The sequence below is a fragment of the Orcinus orca genome, chromosome 11, assembly GCF_937001465.1.
Source record: "Orcinus orca chromosome 11, mOrcOrc1.1, whole genome shotgun sequence".
In the NCBI taxonomy this organism is placed as follows: Eukaryota; Metazoa; Chordata; class Mammalia; order Artiodactyla; family Delphinidae; genus Orcinus; species Orcinus orca.
Genome location: NC_064569.1, coordinates 82,639,034 through 82,658,630, shown reverse-complemented (window position 1 = coordinate 82,658,630; position 19,597 = coordinate 82,639,034). Strand labels below are relative to the sequence as shown.

The window sequence follows — 19,597 nt, the reverse complement described above, 5'->3', positions numbered from 1 at the left end:
TTTTCCAAACTCTTCTGAGTGATTTCTCATGAGTTGGCTCGGCACCCTCTCTAAGAAGGTAGAATGGAAGCCATATGGAAAAGGTAGGTTAGGGAGAAAAATGTAGTCTCTCTGAAGGATGAAGTGATTTCTCAGGAGTGTTTGGGAGTGACAGACTTTCTTTAAAGACCCCCACTCTATGATTCCTCGTATTCTGTGAGAAGAAACTACAACAGAATTTCAGAAGACCCGGCTAAAAATATTCCATGTGCATAAATTTATTTTGAATTTTATTGCATCACATTATACAAGCATTAAACATGGCTTCATGTTGATGACTATTTAAATGTGAAAATTCATCATTCATGTCAGTACCTTTTGGCTATTTACAAGTAAGGAAGTTCTATGTACTTTTATATATCTCTGTATTTGTATGTACATATGTAAGAATACACGACTATACATATGTACACACAGAAATACATCTATGGCCATACACATAGCTATAGATATGTCATATATAATCTCCTCAGAAAGATCTGAAATTAAAAAAAAGAAAGAAAAAGTTGTAAACAGGGTCTTGTGTGTGTTGTTTGGTGACACGGAATTAGGACCATGTGACATTCTAGGAATGTGTGTCCAGGTGTCCAAATACCCTTTTCAGCCCAGTGTCTGTAAAATTCACATGGGATAGAATGCAAAAAAGGTAGCAAACAGGCTGAAAAACAGGCCCAGTATACAAGTTCCCCTTGGTTTTAAAAACTTGAGAATGTAACTGCCCATGATGTGCATGCTTGCTTGGTCAAGAATGGTCTATGGATGGATAGCATTTGTGTGCTGGGCTGCAATGTGATTTCACAGCAGCATGGTTTCCCAGGCAGTCCTTTAAGAGTGCTGACCCCCCTGCCACTGCCGACCTCGGCGACATGCACTGCGGTTGCATTTTAGTCATTCACTGGAATGTGCTTTTGCACAGCTGGGAGAAGTAAACAGAATTCAGGTCCTTGGCCTGCAAATGAACTGTTACCTGGGAGGAAAAAACAAAAAAAAAGGTATTAAAATCCGAAGTACACATGATGGCTTAAAGGACATTATGTACAATGGTCTGTACTTAGTGTGAATCAAAGGCATTCGAAGAATCTGTAACCCCGAACCAAGTCAGGTATGGTATAAACATTGCTGTGCCTGCTTGACAGATGAACAGACTGAGTCAGAAAGGCAGTCTGAAGGAAGGTGACTTCCTGCCAACTGTTGGGAAAACAGAGACAGAAAGACTATGCTTTCAAGCAAAATGCACAGATGTCCTCTTTGGGGAGTAACCAACCCATAATGCTGAGGCTAGAAGGAGCTCTCAGTTGTGAAGGGCCCTGTAGCCCAGCACAGCCCCGAGGTGAGGATAGTCTACCGCGGCACGCTGGTCTCTGGGCGCTGGAGCAGTTCTCTTCACTAATAATGTGTGCCTCCTACCCCAACTCAAGCCGTCCGATAGTCAGCCTTTCTCCTCTGAAAGCTGACCAGAGCCAGAGAAAAGGTGGTCAGGATGGGTGCAGAGGGCCAGGGGCTTGGAGCAAATGATAGAATCCCAGAAGGTTAAAGCCAGATAGGCTCTTAAAGTATTGTTTAGTCCAACTCCTTTTCTCTTGAAGATGTGGACACCGAATCCACAGGAATGTTCCACCCCGGGTCATACAGATAGAGAACGGACAGCCAGATCTAGATCCACTGGACTACGATGCAACGCTTAAGAACAGTGCAAATCCGATATAGTATTTGATAGCATTTTGTTTTGTAAATGTCTCACACTCATAACCTTATTTGAGCTGCAAATTAGTTCCACCCGATAAGCAGGCTCAGAAAAATTAAGTAATTTTCCTGAACTCATATAGCCAAATGGCAGATCTGGAAAATGGCAAAATTACTAAGTAGCAAAACATTTCTTGCCTTTAGTGAAGCCAAGGCCTACTTTGGAATTGAGGGCAGAACCAATTCAACATCTGTATACTATTATATTATCCCTGTGGCCTGGGGTCTAGGTGATATCCTCCAAGTCCACCCTCATACCCAACTCACAATAACCTCCTGGACTCTTAATGCAGGATAAAACTTCGCTAATTTTAACAACAAACATCTCTGTAGATATCTGCTATGTTGTAACCTATATGAAAAGTGAAAAACATACATTTTTTCCTGTATATCTCATTTTTCTTTTGGAGGCCAAATTTTGGAAAACGTTTCAAAGTTAGTCTCCAAACAAGTGGAGAGAGGGGAATGAAGGCAAGGAAGGCAAAAGAAATGCTGGAATACTAGATTCACAGAGTATAAAAACTGAGGGCTCATCTTATCACTGAAGAAACTGAGGCACAGAGAAGTTAAGTGACTTGTCCAAGGACACACAGATAGTAACTGCCTTGCCAGAGAGAAGGTTTCAGAAGAACTTTCTGATATGTGGGAACATCATGAAAGTTTCTTACAGTGGTTTTAAGCGTAATGCACCCAACCTTTATTAATTAAATGTGCATTTAATGGATGCCAAGTACTTACCGCTGTGCTAACCAGCTGGAAGAATAAATTACAGTCCCTAGAGACTTTCCTAAAGATGCTTACAGTTGTGCTGGGGAAGCCTAATAACTATTTGAAAATCACAAATTAACAACACATATCAATATCAATATGTGGTATTGATGCAGTAACCAGAGGTGTTTATAAAGAGTAAGTCTCAGTGGGCTGATGAGTCTGAGGAAACCTTAGCGGGTGTGGCCTGACGTGGATCAGCCTAGGAGGAAACAATAAATGGGTGACGGAGGGAAGGCCATCTTGGGTGAGATGAAAAAGTGACTTTAATATCCCCATGGTAACATGCCCCTTCTTTCTGATGAAAGAGAATAGCCAGGCTAGAGTGGAAGGGGGAGGAGGGTTTATTTCAGGGGCCACCTAGGCCAACTCATGAAGACCTTGGCTGCCAGGCCAGAGTGTGACACGGAGACAGAGAAGAGTTGCAGGAGTTGTGTGCAAAGGGAAGGTTACGTTAAATGTGCAATTTTAGTAAGAGACAAGCTGGTTTTGAAATCTCCTAGAGGATTTATTTGCACCCCTATCAGGAGAGCAATGGCAAGCTTTGATTCAGGGAGTTGAAAGCGCCCCTCCCAGCCAAGGAGAGGTCTCAGACCGTGAAACACTTCTCACCGACCTGGTCACGGCCACTCGTTGTGGTGTGCTTTTCCATTTTTCTTCCTCTCTTTTCGTTCCTTCTGAAGACGCTCCAGTTCTGCTTCATACATCATCTCCTGAATCAAGTACTTCTCTCTTCTCATTCGATCCCTTAGATCTTTTGGGAGGTCCGGGATCAGATATGAAATGAGGTGTTTTATACAAAACACGAGGTGCTAAAAACACAGGGGAGAATACAACAGAGTCAGGTTTACTGTGCAGCCTTAGCGGAAAGAGCGCTGGGAGCTGGTCGAGAACAGGGATGTGGAGCCTCTGGTGTGTCTGGGGAGTGGAATAAGGCCAGGGGGTGGGTGTGAGAGGAAACAGAGTCACAGGGATAGGTGAGGACTGAACTTGGTGTAATGGCACCATACAGGAAATGAGAAGAGGACTCAGGAAAGAAGGCAGAGAAGCAAAGGCCAGAAAATGCAAAGGAGAGCCAGAAGAATATACTGCGGAATCAGAAAGCCCAGGTTTGAATTCCAGCTCTACTTTTACCACTTAAGAGCTATCTGTTTACCTGAGGATACGTCACTCTGAGCCTCAGTTTCCTCATCCACAAAATGGGTGTTATTATGAAAATTTTAAGAAAATATTTTGAAATGCTTCACAGATTGTGAAATACTTTATTGCAGTGGTCTGGAACCAAAACCACAATATCTCCGAGGTATGCCTGAATAGGAAACTTCTAGTCTGAGCCAAGAGGCAGCCTTTACTTGTATTAATCTGGCTTTAATATAAGTATGTAACAAGAGAGATGAAAGTTCCATTTATGGGTATAGTTATGGGAATGCAAACTATTTTTAGTAGCACTTTTCTTAAAGACTAAAAGAAAATAGATGGTGTATTTTTATTGACACATAACACAGGCAATTACTAGGCAGATTATACTTTATAAGTAATGTCATGATGATGCATAACCAGAGGCTACCACTTGTAACACTCAGTTCAGTGTTTTCCAAACATTGTCCTTAAACATCAGAAACATTTTGGAGGGCTGTGAAAAACAAATTGCAGACATAATGTATCAGAATCTCTGGGAGTGGGGATGGAAAAACTGCAATTTTCCTGAATTTTAAGAACAGCAGCCCTAGAATATTAAACTTAGGACCAATGGGACTTCCCTGGTGGTCCAGTGGTAAAGAATCCACCTTCCAATGCAGGGAACGCGGGTTCGATCCCTGGCTGGGGAGCTAAGACCCCACATGCCGTGGGGCAACTAATCCTGTACGCCACAACTACTGAGCTCGCACACCTCAACTAGAGAGCCCGCGTGCCACAAACTACAGAGCTCATGTGCTCTGGAGCCCGTGTGCCAGAACTAGAGAGAAGCCCGTGCACAGCAACGAAGAGCCCGCACGCTGCGACAAAAGATCCCGCATGCCTCAACAAAGATCCTGCGTGCCGCAACTAAGACCAGACGCAGCCATAAGAAAAAATAAATTAATTAATTAAAAAAAAAAACTAAAAAAATAAATTTAGGACCAATGATTCCTGACTTATTCTTTAACAGTCAACCCTGGACTTTCAAATATTTCTTAGAAAATTCAAGTACTTTAAGGAGAAGAAAAAGAAGAGAAAGAGATTACATAGTATTACTTATCTTGCTTCTGGACGTAAATAATCATATTGAAAGTTCTCATAACTTACATTCATTCATTACTTCTAGTTACTTCATTATGTCAAAGGAAATAAAGGAGTTGGTTGAGAAAACTTACCTCGAACACAATGATAAAAGCCAGTCGGGCTGCTAAGACATGCCAGAACTGCAGTGTGTAGCTGTAGGGCACCAGTGAATGAGGAGGGTCACGGTAGTCTCGGTATCTATAAACACACAGGAGAGTGTTACATTCCAAATTATGATTTTCCTGACTCCCAAATCTCTTCCATCCCCACTATGTAGTCCTCATTCACGGGAGAAAAGTATACAAAGTTTCTGTATACTAGACATCTGTTGTTTTGCTTGTCCAGCATCTCTTCTGGTAAAAGAATCTCTCTTCTTCTCTGAAGAATTATCCGTGTGGGCTGGGCAGAGTTCTCCCCCTCGCTGGCCCCAGCTCAGAAGATGAGCCAGACCTGATCAGTAAGACTCATCACCAGATCTTCTAGAATGATTACTTAGTGAATTATCACGAAGCCCACAGAAGGTAAAAGCCTGGAGCTTCTGGTGGGCATCACAAACTGTGTGAAGTGAGCCTGCTTGAACAAAAAGCAGAGCCAGCAGAAAGGTGGTCTCTTGCTGACACTGCTGGAGACTTGGGATCTAGTCATTACTAACGTAATATCACCCCTCCAACCTGCTGGTTACCTGAACCAATGAATTTCTTTTTAAGTCAGTTTATACTGGATTTCTGCCACTTGCCACTAGAGTCCTTCCTAAAATATGCTCCAACTGTAACTTCTGAGTAAGCATCAACTTCCACAGATGTCTGTTATCTAGTAGGTGCCAAGCACTAGCCTGGGAACTTAGATCCACGAGGCTCCATTTTATCCTTACCGTATCATTACTATTCTCAGGTGGGAAGACTGAGAAGTGACTCTCAACGTCATACAGTGTTCATGTGTTTTGAATGTTCTTTTCATTCGCTCCAGAAATGTGAGAAGATATGGAAATATTGGTTATTACAACAGTTCTGTGTAGACATACTAAATTTCCCTTGTCCGAATAAAAACTATGATTGTCCAGGCACCTAACCTTAAGGCCGGCACTAATTTGCATATGAGGATACAGGATAATTTCTATGCAGGGCATCCTTGAAAATATCAAGGACTACAAAAATATGAGCTGAGACCATTATCATCAATATCATCATCTTAATTATTATTAGTGTCTATGGAATATAATAGTAATGTATCATGATTATTTTGCCAGTAACATGATATTTATGATGAGTACTTGGTGTTGAAATTAAGAATGAATCTGTTTTTCTTTGTTTGACTTACTTCACTAAGCATAATACCCTTCAGGTCCATCCACGTTGTTGCAAATGGCAAAATTTAATTCTTTTTTATGGCTGAGTAATATTCCATTGCGTGTGTGTATACACACATATATCTATATATCACATTTCCTTTATCCATCCATTGATGGATACTTAGATTGCTTCTATACTTTGGCTATTGTAAATAATGCTGCTATGAACATTGGGATGCATATATCTGTTCTAATTAGTGTTTTCATTTTCTTCGAATATATACCCATATGCTTAGTGAAGTAAGTCAGACAAAGGCAAATACTGTATGTTTCTGCTTACATGTGGAATCTAAAAAGTAAAACAAATAAATGAATGTAACAAAATAGACTCATAGATACAGAGAACAAACTAGTGGTTACCTGTGGCGAGAGGACTGGGGGGAGGGCCAAGATAGGGGAGGGGATTAAGAGGTACAAACTACTAGGTATAAAAATAAATAATATACAAAGATGTAACATACTGCACAGGGATTATTACCAATATTTTATAATAACTAATTGGAGTATAATCTATGAAGATATCAAATCACTATGTTGTACACCTGAAACTAATACAAAGTTGGAAATCAACCATACTTAAAAAAAAAGTGAATGTTAGTGCCTTCAAACTGTTGGTTCTCCCTGTGATGATAAGGATTAGATAATCATTGAAAACACTCATTCTAACATATTGTTACATAATCTGCTCCTGTCATAGGTCCAATAAACGACGCCTGAAATTTTAGGAAGAATAATTTTATTCAGGACTAAAAGTTTGCATAGACTATTTTAACCTTCTTTTACTTTTTGCAGAGCACAGGTAGTCAAGAACCAGGAATTATGTTTTCCAGTTAAGATAACATGTAATTCCTTTATTTGTCTTTAGCTACCTATATTTCAAATATAGTCCAAGTAAATATTCTAGACGGAAAAGGAGCAGTATGCTTTTTATTATACACATGGTTAATTATCAGACAAAAGTATACATAAAAGGAGGGAACCTGATTGCTTCAAGAGTCACCATCATTGGGGCTTCCCTGGTGGCAGAGTGGTTAAGAATCTGCCTGCCAATGCAGGGGACATGGGTTCAAGCCCTGGTCCAGGAAGATCCCACGTGCCGCGGAGCAACTAAGCCCATGTGTCACAACTACTGACCCTGTGCTCTAGAGCCAGTGAGCCACAACTACTGAAGCCCATGCACCTAGAGCCCGTGCTCTGCAACAAGAGAAGCCACCGCAATGAGAAGCCCGCGCACCACAATGAAGAGTAGCCCCTGCTCGCCCCAGCTAGAGAAAGCCCACATGCAGCAACGAAGACCCAACACAGCCAAAAATAAAAACTAATTAATTAATTAATTAAAAAAAAGAGTCACCATCATTGACTCCTTAAACTTTCTACACAATAGTGTTCATTAGAAAAGTGAAGTTCTTTTCAGGACCCACTGGTCCCTTTCCTATTTATGCTCTTCTCTGCTCTTGCCTTTTGCCCTTTGTTTTGCCTGCTCCATCTCCTAGCTTCTCAGATCTTGTTTGGCTTTTAATTTGAAGAATTTTGACAAATCTCTTCCTCCTCAGATACCTTCTAAATTCACTGGGTGGAAAATCATAGTTTTTCCTTGATCTTGCAGACCATTTTCCTTGACCATTTCCAAAAAATACGATTCAGATGTGTCATTCTTAAAATTCATGCTGTAAACTCATAGCAAATAAATGAATTCCTTTATTCAGCATAGCTGAATAAACTCGTATACGTCAAATATAAACAGCCATTAAATTTAAGTATGAAAACTAGAAAGTTGAAATACTTTTATCACTCAACGAGAGTAGATTATCAAACACAATGACCATTTGTAAAACTGTACACATACGATATGCAAAAGGTAAAGGGTTTTGAGTGGTGGTTTTAAATGTTAATTTATGTTTTTTTAGTATTTTAAAAATATTCTTTACATGTGCTTTTTAATATTTAGGAAACACATACTCATGGCTATGGTAAGTTGGCAACGTTTTAGATAATTTCTATGTAGGGATCAAGTTGTTGAGAATATGCATCTATTTGTTCAGCCTGTGTGTCACACACATCCATTTGTGATCTGTCACAGAGTTCTGCTAACCTGTACTCAGAGGAACACAACGCATCTACATTGGCACTTAGGTTCTGAGAACGAGAATCAGAAATTCTTAGGAAGTTTGTTTTCAGAAGCAGCAGGTTTCTGGCTTCCTACTCTCTTAAGCCATTGTACCATAAAGTCAAGTTTCTCTCTAGAAAATTTCTTATTGCTACCCTAAGGGAATTAAAACTCAGTGGTGCCAATGAGTTTGTCATTTGCTTTGCTGCTGGCAGCTGTCTCCAGAATTATGTGCTGGAAAGTATACTGGAACCATGTTTGGGGTTTGCCTGACTAATAATGATCTTGGGTAATTCATGAAGTGTCGCTGGACATCAGTTTTCCCTATCAACAAACTTAGGGTGTGTCCCACCCTGCTCTAAAATTTTGGACTCACTCTTTTCTTCTATGAGCTTGCAGATGACTGCTGTAAGTGGAGCTCTCAGTTCACACTGCAGTCTACCCCTGGTCTCTTGGTGTTTTCCACGCAGCAGTGGTTTTGGTGAGGGCCGTGCTCAGATGTCATTCGTACCCCGTGTTTCTGTTTTTGATGCAGTCTAATTTTTTTGCAAAATGATCAGCAGCATGTTCTCTGGCACTTGTACAAAGAAAACACTTCCCTGCCCTTCTGTAGAAACAGCCAGGACACCAAGCCTTAAGATAATCAATCAGTTTCACTCTTCTGATCTTTTAGCCTAGTACCTTCCAAGATACAATGTAGCCCAGTGGTGTTAATGTTGGGAGGATTTTTCCAAGTGAGTCAGAACTGTTTTCAGAAAGAAAAACTTTAAATTTCTTGGCTTCAATTTTACATGTGGGAAAGGCGGGCTGTTCCCTTTTGGCGAAAGTTAGTGAATTCTCTATAGCTGCTTTTATTTCTCAGGAAATGGATGATTGGCTTGCAAACATTATTTTTCTAGCACCAGGTATATTCTAGCACCAGTTAATTCATTCTCATTTTTTTTAACTGTGAAAATAAAAACATATGTACATTTCAAAGAATGATAAGTGAACCTCATCCAAGTTAAGCCACAGAACACGGTCAGTGGCTTAGAAATGCCTCACTGGCAAAGCCAGACACCCCGAGAGGTGATGACTATTGTAATTTTCTGCTTCTCTTTATAACTATGCTACTTATGCAAGTGTTCCTAAATAAAACAGTGCTTGGTTTTTATCTGCTTTGAATTCTATATAAATGGAATCATACTGTATGTTTTATTTTGTGAGTACATTTTTATTGCACAATTTATTTTTGAGTTCTCATTTCTATTCCATTTTCTATTCTTATGTTAAATACCACACTGATATAATTATTATGATTTTATACTATATCTAATGTAAGGTAAATATCCACCTTGTTATTCTTCAAAAATATCTTGACTGTTCTTCCTCCTTTGCATTTCTTTATAACATTATTTTGGCCCTCTGTTGCACAAAATTGGACTAATCACAATTCTTAGTTTTTATAACTAATCTTATTGGTCCATTCATGTTCTTCTTTTCTGCAATTTTTATGTATATGTATTTAATAGTTTAATAACATAATGAACGATCATAAATCCTCCATGCAACCCGAGAATTAAAATATTACCGGGAACTTATATCCGCCTCTGGGCTCCTCCTTCATCTCATCTCTTTGCTTCCCTTATCCTGAACTTCATTTTTATCATTAACATATTTTTGTTATGTATATTCATTTGTCTGAATATGATATTGTTCAGTTTTGTTTGTCGTGAACTCTCTAGAAAGGATGCTATACGGTACGCAGCCTTCTGAGACTTGCTTTTTTTTTTTTTTTTTTTAGCGTTGTGCTACTAAGATTTATCTGTGCTGTTGCATGTGGCCATTGCTGTACAACAGACGCTAGTATGAATATATTGTGGTTTTATGTAGTGTATATTTCGATTTATACTCACAAGCTGGTCATTTCTCTATTTCCTTTCAAATTCCCTAACCATGTAAAGCTTTAAAAAACAAACTGTTAAGTCTACCCAGTTCAGCAAATGCCCTTTGGGTAAAAGTTGGTTGCAGTGCTCTACTTGGTACTCTGGATTCTGCTTTTATTTATTATTAAAAAAATTTGTTTTCTTGTGATGAGAACTTTTAAGATCTACTTCCTTAGCAACTTTTTAAAAATTGAAGTATAGTCAATTTACAATATCGTGTTAGTTTCAGGTTTACAGCACAGCAGTTCAGAATATATATATGTATACTCTTCCTCAGATTTTGTAATAATCCTTATAGGTTATTATGAAATATTGAGTATAGTTCCCTGTGCCATACAGTAGGTCCTTATTGGTGATCTATTTTATATGTAGTAGTGAGTATATGTTAATCCCAATCTCCTAATTTATCCCTCACCCACCCCCCTTTCCCCCTTTGGTAACCATAAGTTTGTTTTCTATGTCTGTGAGTCTCTGTTTTGGAAATAAGATCATTTGTATCTTTTTTTTTTAAGATTCCAAATTTAAATGGTATCATATGATATTTCTTTCTCTATCTCGCTTACTTCACTTAGTATGATAAGCTGTAGGTCCACCCATGTTGCTGCAAATGGCATTATTTCATTATTTTTAATGGCTGAGTAATATTCCATTGTATATAAGTACCACATCTTCTTTATCCATTCCTCTGTTGATGGACATTTAGGTTGCTTCCAGGCCTTGGCTATTGTAAATACTGCTGCAATGAACATTGGGGTGCGTGTATCTTTCCAAATTATGGTTTTCTCCAGATATATGCCCAGGATTGTGATTGCAGGATCTATGGTAGCTCTACTTTTAGTTTTTTAAGCAACCTCCATACTGTTCTCAATAGTCACTGTACCAATTTACATTCCCACCAACAGTGTAGGAGAGTTCCCGTTTCTCCACACCCTCTCCAGCATTTATTTAGACTTTTTGATGATGACCATTCAGACTGGTGTGAGGCAATACCTCATTATAGTTTTGATTTGAATTCTCTAATAATTAGTGATTTCAAGCAGTTTTTCATGTGCCTTTTGGCCATCTGTATCTCTTCTTTGGAGAAATGTCTATATCTTCTGTTCATTTTTTGATTGGGTTGTTTTTTTGATATAGAGCTCTATGAGCTGTTTGTATAGTTTGGAAATTAATCCCTTCTCGGTAGCATCATTTGAAAATATTTTCTCCCATTTGTAGGTTGTCTTTTCATTTTGTTGATGGTTTCCATTGCTGTGCAAAAGCTTTTAAGTTTAATTAGGTACAATTTGTTTATTTTTGTTTTTATTTCCATTACTCTAGGAGATGGATCCAAAAAGATATTGTGGCGATTTATGTCAAAGAGTGTCCTGCCTGTGTTTTCCTCTAGGAGTTTCATCCTATCTGGTCTTACAATTAGGTCTTTAAGCCATTTTGAGTTTATTTTTGTGTATGGTGTTAGGGAGTGTTCTAATTTCATTCTTTTACATGTAGCTGTCCAATTTTCACAGAAACACTTATTGAAGAGACTGTCTTTCCTCTATTGTATATTCTTACCTCCTTTGTTGTAGATTAATTGACCATAGGTGTATGGGTTTATTTCTGGGCTTTCTATCCTGTTCCATCTATTTCCGTTTTTGTGCCAGTACCATACTGTTTTGATTACTGTAGCTTTGTAATATAGTCTGAAGTCAGGGAGCCTGATTCTTCCAGCTCTGTTTTTCTTTCTCAATTGCTTTGGCTATTTGGGGTCTTTTTTGCTTCCATACAAATTTTAAGATTTTTTTTTTTACATCTTTATTGGAGTATAATTGCTTTACAATGGTGTGGTAATTTCTGCCTTATAAAAAAGTGAATCAGTTATACATATACATATGTTCCCATATCTCCTCCCTCTTGCATCTCCCTCCCTCCCACACTCCCTATCCCACCCATCCAGGTGGTCACAAAGCACCAAGCTGATCTCCCTGTGCTATGCGGCTGCTTCCCACTAGCTATCTGTTTTATATTTGGTAGTGTATATATGTCCATGCCACTCTCTCACTTTGTCACAGCTTACCCTTCCCCCTCCCCATATCCTCAAGTCCATTCTCTAGTAGGTCTGTGTCTTTATTCCCATCTTACCCCTAGGTTCTTCATGACATTTTTTTTCTTATATTCCATATATATGTGTTAGCATACGGTATTTGTCTCTTTCTGGCTTACTTCACTCTGTATGACAGACTCTAGGTCCATCCACCTCACTACAAATAACTCAATTTCGTTTCTTTTTGTGGCTGAGTAATATTCCATTGTATATATGTGCCACATCTTCTTTATCCATTCATCCAGTGATGGACACTTAGGTTGTTTCCATCTCCGGGCTATTGTAAATAGAGCTGCAATGAACATTTTGGTACATGACTCTTTTTGAATTATGGTTTTCTCAGGGTATATGCCCAGTAGTGGGATTGCTGGGTCATATGGTAGTTCTATTTGTAGTTTTATAAGGAACCTCCATACTGTTCTCCACAGGGGCTGTACCAATTCACATTCCCACCAGCAGTGCAAGAGTGTTCCCTTTTCTCCACACCCTCTCCAGCATTTATTGTTTGTAGATTTTTTGATGATGGCCATTCTGACTGGTGTGAGATGATATCTCATTGTAGTTTTGATTTGCATTTCTCTAATGATTAATGATGTTGAGCATTCTTTCATGTGTTTGTTGGCAATCTGTATATCTTCCTTGGAGAAATGTCTATTTAGATCTTCTGCCCATTTTTGGATTGGGTTGTTTGTTTTTTGTTATTGAGCTGCATGAGCTGCTTATAAAATGTGGAGATTAATCCTTTGTCAGTTGCTTCGTTTGCAAATATTTTCTCCCATTCTGAGGGTTGTCTTTTTGTCTTGTTTATGGTTTCCTTTGCTGTGCAATAGCTTTGAAGTTTCATTAGGTCCCATTTGTTTACTTTTGTTTTTATATCCATTTCTCTAGGAGGTGGGTCAAAATGGATCTTGCTGTGATTTATGTCATAGAGTGTTCTGCCTATGTTTTCCTCTAAGAGTTTGATAGTTTCTGAGGGCCTTACATTTAGGTCTTTAATCCATTTTGAGCTTATTTTTGTATATGGTGTTAGGGAGTGATCTAATCTCATACTTTTACATGTAACTGTCCAGTTTTCCCAGCACCAATTATTGAAGAGGCTGTCCTTTCTCCACTGTACATTCCTGCCTCCTTTATCAAAGATAAGGTGACCATATGTCCATGGGTTTTTCTCTGGGCTTTCAACATTTGTTGCACTGGTAAATGGGAGTGCTTCCTTAATTTCTCTTTCATATTTTTCATCATTAGTGTATAGGAATGCAAGAGAATTCTGTGCCTTAATTTTGTATCCTGCTACTTTACCAAATTCATTGATTAGCTCTAGGAGTTTTCTGGTAGCATCTTTAGGATTCTCTGTGTATAGTATCATGTCATCTGCAAACAGTGACAGCTTTACTTCTTCTTTTCCAATTTGGATTCCTTTTATGTCCTTTTCTTCTCTGATTGCTGTGGTTAAACTTCCAAAACTATGTTGAATAAGAGAGGTGAGAATGGGCAACCTTGTCTTGTTCCTTACCTTAGTGGAAATGCTTTCAGTTTTTCACCATTGAGGATGATGTTGGCTGTGGGTTTGTCATATATGGCCTTTATTATGTTGAGGAAATTTCCCTCTATGCCTACTTTCTGCAGGGTTTTTTCATAAATGGGTGTTGAATTTTGTCGAAAGCTTTCTCTGCATCTATTGAGATGATCATATGGTTTTTCTCCTTCAATTTGTTAATATAGTGTATCAACGTTGATTGATTTGCGTATATTGAAGAATCCTTGCATTCTTGGAATAAACCCCACTTGACCATGGTGTGTGATCCTTTTAATGTGCTGTTGGATTCTGTTTGCTAGTATTTTGTTGAGGATTTTTGCATCTATGTTCATCAGTGATATTGGCCTGTAGTTTTCTTTCTTTGTGACATCCTTGTCTGGTTTTGGTATCAGGGTGATGGTGGCCTCGTAGAATGAGTTTGCGAGTGTTCCTCCCTCTGCTATATTTTGGAAGAGTTTGAGAAGGATAGGTGTTAGCTCTTCTCTAAATGTTTGATAGAATTCGCCAGTGAATCCATCTGGTCCTGGGATTTTGTTTGTTGGAAGATTTTTAATCACATTTTCAATTTCAGTGCTTTTGATTGGTGTGTTCATATTTTCTATTTCTTCCTGATTCAATCTTGGCAGGTTGTGCATTTCTAAGAATTTGTCCATTTCTTCCAGGTTGTCCATGTTATTGGCATAGAGTTGCTTGTGGTACTCTCTCATGATCTTGTGTGTTTCTGCAGTGTCAGTTGTTACTTCTCCTTTTTCATTTCTAATTCTATTGATTTGAGTCTTCTCCCTTTTTTTCTTGATGAGTCTGGCTAATGGTTTATCAATTTTGTTTATCTTCTCAAAGAACCAGCTTTTAGTTTTATTGATCTTTGCTATAGTTTCCTTCATTTCTTTTTCATTTATTTCTCATCTGATCTTTATGATTTCTTTCCTTCTGCTAACTTTGTGTTTTTTTTGTTCTTCTTTCTCTAATTGCTTTAGGTGCAAGGTTAGGTTGTTTATTCGAGATGTTTCCTGTTTCTTAAGGAAGGATTGTATTGCTATAAACTTCCCTCTTAGAACTGCTTTTGCTGCATCCCATAGGTTTTGGGTTGTCGTGTCTCCATTGTCATTTGTTTCTAGGTATTTTTTTATTTCCTCTTTGATTTCTTCAGTGATCACTTTGTTATTAAGTAGTGTATTGTTTTGCCTCCATGTGTTTGTATTTTTTACAGATCTTTTCCTGTAATTGACATCTAATCTCATAGCGTTGTGTTTGGAAAAGATACTTGATACAATTTCAATTTTCTTAAATTTACCAAGGCTTGATTTGTGACCCAGGATATGATCTATCCTGGAGGATGTTCCATGAGCACTTGAGGAGAAAGTGTAATCTGTTTTCTTTGGATAGATTGTCCTTTTAATATCAATTAAGTCCATCTTGTTTAATGTGTCATTTAAAGTTTGTGTTTCCTTATTTATTTTCATTTTGGATGGTCTGTCCATTGGTGAAAGTAGTGTGTTAAAATTCCCTGCTATGATTGTGTTACTGTCGATTTCCCCTTTTATGGCTGTTAGCATTTGCCTTATGTATTGAGATGCTCCTGTGTTGGGTGCATAAATATTTACAATTGTTATATCTTCTTCTTGGATCGATCCCTTGATCATTATGTAGTGTCCTTCTTTGTCTCTTCTAATAGTCTTTACTTTAAAGTCTATTTTGTGTGATATGAGAATTGCTACTCCAGCTTTCTTTTGATTTCCATTTGCATGGAATATCTTTTTCCATCCCCTTTCAGTCTGTATGTGTCTCTAGGTCTGAAGTGGTCTCTTGTAGACAGCATATATATGGGTCTTGCTTTTGTATCCATTCAGCCAATCTGTGTCTTTTGGTGGAAGCATTTAATCCATTTACATTTAAGGTAATTATATATATGTATGTTTCTATTCCCATTTTCTTAATTGTTTTGCGTTCATTATTGTAGGTCTTTTCCTTCTCTTGTGTTTCTTGACTAGAGAAGTTCCTTTAGCATTTGTTGTAAAGCTGGTTTGGTGGTGCTGAACTCTCTCAGCTTTTGCTTGTCTGTAAAGGTTTTATTTTCTCCATCAAATCTGAATGAGATCCTTGCTGGGTAGAGTAATCTTGGTTGTAGGTTTCTCTCCTTCATCACTTTAAATATGTCCTGCCACTCCCTTCTGGCTTGCAGAGTTTCTGCTGAAAGATCAGCTGTTAACCTTATGGAGATTCCCTTGTGTGTTATTTTTCCCTTGCTGCTTTTAATATGTTTTATTTGTATTTAATTTTTGACAGTTTGATTAATATGTGTCTTGGCGAGTTTCTCCTTGGATTTATCCTGTATGGGACTCTCTGTGCTTCCTGAATTTGATTAACTATTTCCTTTCCCATATTAGGGAAGTTTTCAACTATAATCTCTTCAAATATTTTCTCAGTCCCTTTCGTTTTCTCTTCTTCTTCTGGAACCCCTATAATTCGAACGTTGGTGCGCTTAATGTTGTCCCAGAGGTCTCTGAGGCTGTCCTCAGTTCTTTTCATTCTTTTTTCTTTATTCTACTCTGCAGTAATTTCCACTATTTTATCTTCCAGGTCACTTATTCGTTCTTCTGCCTCAGTTATTCTGCTATTGATCCCAACTAGAGTATTTTTTTTTAATTTATTTATTTTGTTTTGGCTGCATTGGGTCTTAGTTGCGGCGAGTGGGGCTTCTCATCGTTGCAGTGCGTGGGCTCTAAGCGCGCGGGCTTCAGTAGTTATGACACGCAGGCTCAGTAGTTGTGGCACCGGGGCTTAGTTGCTCCACAGCATGTGGGATCTTCCCAGACCAGAGATTGAACCTGTGTCTGCTGCATAGGCAGGCAGACTCTTATCCACTGCGCCACCAGGGAAGCCCCCAACTAGAGTATTTTTAATTTCATTTATTGTGTTGTTTATCATTGCTTGTTTCATCTTTAGTTCTTCTAGGTCCTTGTTAAATGTTTCTTGCATTTTCTCTAATTCCGAGATTTTGGATCATCTTTACTATCATTATTCTGAATTCTTTTTCAGGTAGACTGCCTATTTCCTCTTCATTTGTTAGGTCTGGTGGGTTTTCATCTTGCTCCTTCATCTGCTGCGTGCTTTTCTGTCTTCTCATTTTGCTTATCTTACTGTGTTTGGAGTCTCCTTTTTGCAGGCTGCAGGTTTGTAGTTCCCGTTGTTTTTGGTGTCTGTCCCCATTGGCTAAAGTTGGTTCAGTGGGTTGTGTAGGCTTCCTGGTGGAGGGGACTAGTGCCTGTGTTCTGGTGGATGAGGCTGGATCTTGTCTTTCTGGTGGGCAGGTCCTCGTCTGGTGGTGTGTTTTGGGGTTTCTGTGGACTTATGATTTTAGGCAGCCTCTCTGCTAATGGGTGGGGTTGTGTTCCTGTCTTGCTAGTTGTTTGGCACAGAGTGTCCAGCACTGTAGCCTGCTGGTCGTTGAGTGAAGCTGGGTGCTGGTGTTGAGATGGAGATCTGTGGGAGATTTTCGCTGTTTGATATTATGTGGAGCTTGGAGGTGTCTTGTGGAGCAGTGTCCTGAAGTTGGCTCTCCCACCTCAGAGGCACAGCACTGACTCCTGGCTGCAGCACCAAGATTCTTTCATGCACACGGCTCAGAATAAAAGGGGGAAAAAGTAGAAAGAAAGAAAGAGGATAAAATAAAGTAAAATAATGTAAGATAAAATAAAGTTATTAAAATAAAAAATAATTATTAAGAAAAATGTTTTAAGAAGAAAACAAAGAACGGATGGATAGAACCCTAGGACAAATGGTGAAAGCAAAGCTATACAGACAAAATCTCACACAGAAGCATACACATACACACTCACAAAAAGAGGAAAAGGGGAAAAAATAATAAATCTTGCTCTCAAAGTCCACCTCCTCAATTTGGGATGATTCGTTGTCTATTCATGTATTCCACAGATGCAGGGTACATCAAGTTGATTGTGGAGCTTTAATCCGCTGCTTCTGAGGCTGCTGGGAGAGATTTCCCTTTCTCTTCTTTGTTTGCACAGCTCCTGGGGCTCAGCTTTGGATTTGGCCCCACCTCTGCGTGTAGGTAGCCGGAGGGCGTCTGTTCTTTGCTCAGACCGGACGGCGTTAAAGGAACAGCTGCTTAGGGGGTTCTGGCTTACTCAGCCTGGGGGAAGGGAGGGGTACGGATGCGGGGCGAGCCTGCGGCGGCTGAGGCCAGCATGATGTTGCACCAGCCTGAGGCGCACTGTGCGCTCTCCCGGGGAAGTTGTCCCTGGATCCTGGGACCCTGGCAGTGGCGGGCTGCACAGGCTCCCCAGAATGGGGGTGTGGATAGTGACCTGTGCTCGCACACAGGCTTCTTGGTGGCGGAAGCAGCAGCCTTAGCGTCTCATGCCCGTCTCTGGGGTCCGTGGTTTTAGCCGCGGCTCGCGCCTATCTCTGGAGCTCCTATAAGCAGCACTCTTAATCCCCTCTCCTTGCGCACCAGGAAACAAAGAGGGAAGAAAAAGTCTCTTGCCTCTTCGTCAGGTCCACACTTCTCCCCAGACTCCCTCCCGGCTAGCCGTGGTGCAACAACCCCCTGCAGACTGTGTTCACGCCGCCATCCCAGTCCTCTCCCTGCGCTCCGACCAAAGCCGAGCCTCAGCTCCCAGCCCCACCCGCCCCGGCGGGTGAGCAGACAAGCCTCTCGGGCTGGTGAGTGCCAGTCGGCACCGATCCTCTGTGCGGGAATCTCACTGTTTTGCCTTCCACACCCCTGATGCTGCACTCTCCTCCACGGATCCGAAGCTTTCCCCCTCCGCCACCCACAGTCTCTGCCCGCAAAGGGGCTTCCTAGTGTGTGGAAACCTTTCCTCCTTCACATCTCCCTCCCACTGGTGCAGGTCGTGTCCCTGTTCTTTTGTCTCTGTTTATTCTTTTTTCTTTTGCCCTACCCAGGTACGTGGGGGAGTTTCTTGCCTTTTGGGAAGTCTGAGGTCTTCTGCCAGCGTTCAGTAGGTGTTCTGTAGGAGTTGTTCCACGTGTAGATGTATTTCTGGTGTATCTGTGGGGAGGAAGGTGATCTCTGCGTCTTGCTCTTCCGCCATCTTCCCCCTCCTCAAATTTTAAGGTTTTTGTTCTAGTTCTGTAAAAAATGCCATTGGTAATTTGATAGGGATTGCATTGAATCTGTAGATTGATCGCTTTGGGTAGTGTAGTCATTTTCACAATATTGAGTCTTCCAATCCAAGAACATCGTATGTCTCTCCATCTGTTTGTGTCACCTTTAATTTCTTTCATCAGTGTCTTATTGTTTTCTGAGTACATGTCTTTTACCTCCTTAGGTAGGTTTACTCCTAGGTATTTTATTCTTTTTGTTGCAGTGGTGAATGGGATTCTTTCCTTAATTTCTCTTTCTGATCTTTCGTTGTTAGTGTATAGGAATGCAAGAGATTTCGGTGCATTACTTTCGCATCCTGCAACTTTACCAAATTCATTGCTGAGCTCTAGTAGTTTTCTGGTGGCATATTTAGGATTTTCTATGTATAGTATCATGTCATCTGCAAACAGTGACAGTTTTACTTCTTTTCCAATTTGCATTTCTTTTCTTTCTTTTTCTTCTCTGATTGCTGTGGCTAGGACTTCCAAAACTATCTTGAATAATAGTGGTGACAGTGGACATCCTTGTCTTGTTCCTGACCTTAGAGGAAATGCTTTCAGTTTTTCACCATTGAGAATGATGTTTGCTGTGGGTTTGTCGTATATGGCCTTTATTATGTTGAGGTAGGTTCCCTCTGTGCCCACTTTCTGGAGAGTTTTT

At 39.8% G+C, this 19,597-nt stretch overlaps 1 protein-coding gene across 4 annotated transcripts in view; it reads right to left on the bottom strand.

Moving 5' to 3' along the window:
- Positions 1-241: 241 nt before the first annotated feature.
- Positions 242-19,597, bottom strand: part of ANO4 (anoctamin 4) — a 426,079-nt gene continuing 406,723 nt past the window's right edge. For all 4 annotated transcript variants that reach the window (XM_033427646.2, XM_004269479.4, XM_004269481.3 and 1 more), the window contains 3 exons: positions 4,905-5,010; positions 3,167-3,362; positions 242-1,006 (listed from right to left, as the gene is read on the bottom strand). In XM_033427646.2, coding sequence (XP_033283537.2) covers positions 3,171-3,362; positions 4,905-5,010 — 298 coding nt within the window. In that variant the 3' untranslated portion in view covers positions 242-1,006; positions 3,167-3,170. The remainder of the gene's footprint in view (positions 1,007-3,166; positions 3,363-4,904; positions 5,011-19,597) is intronic.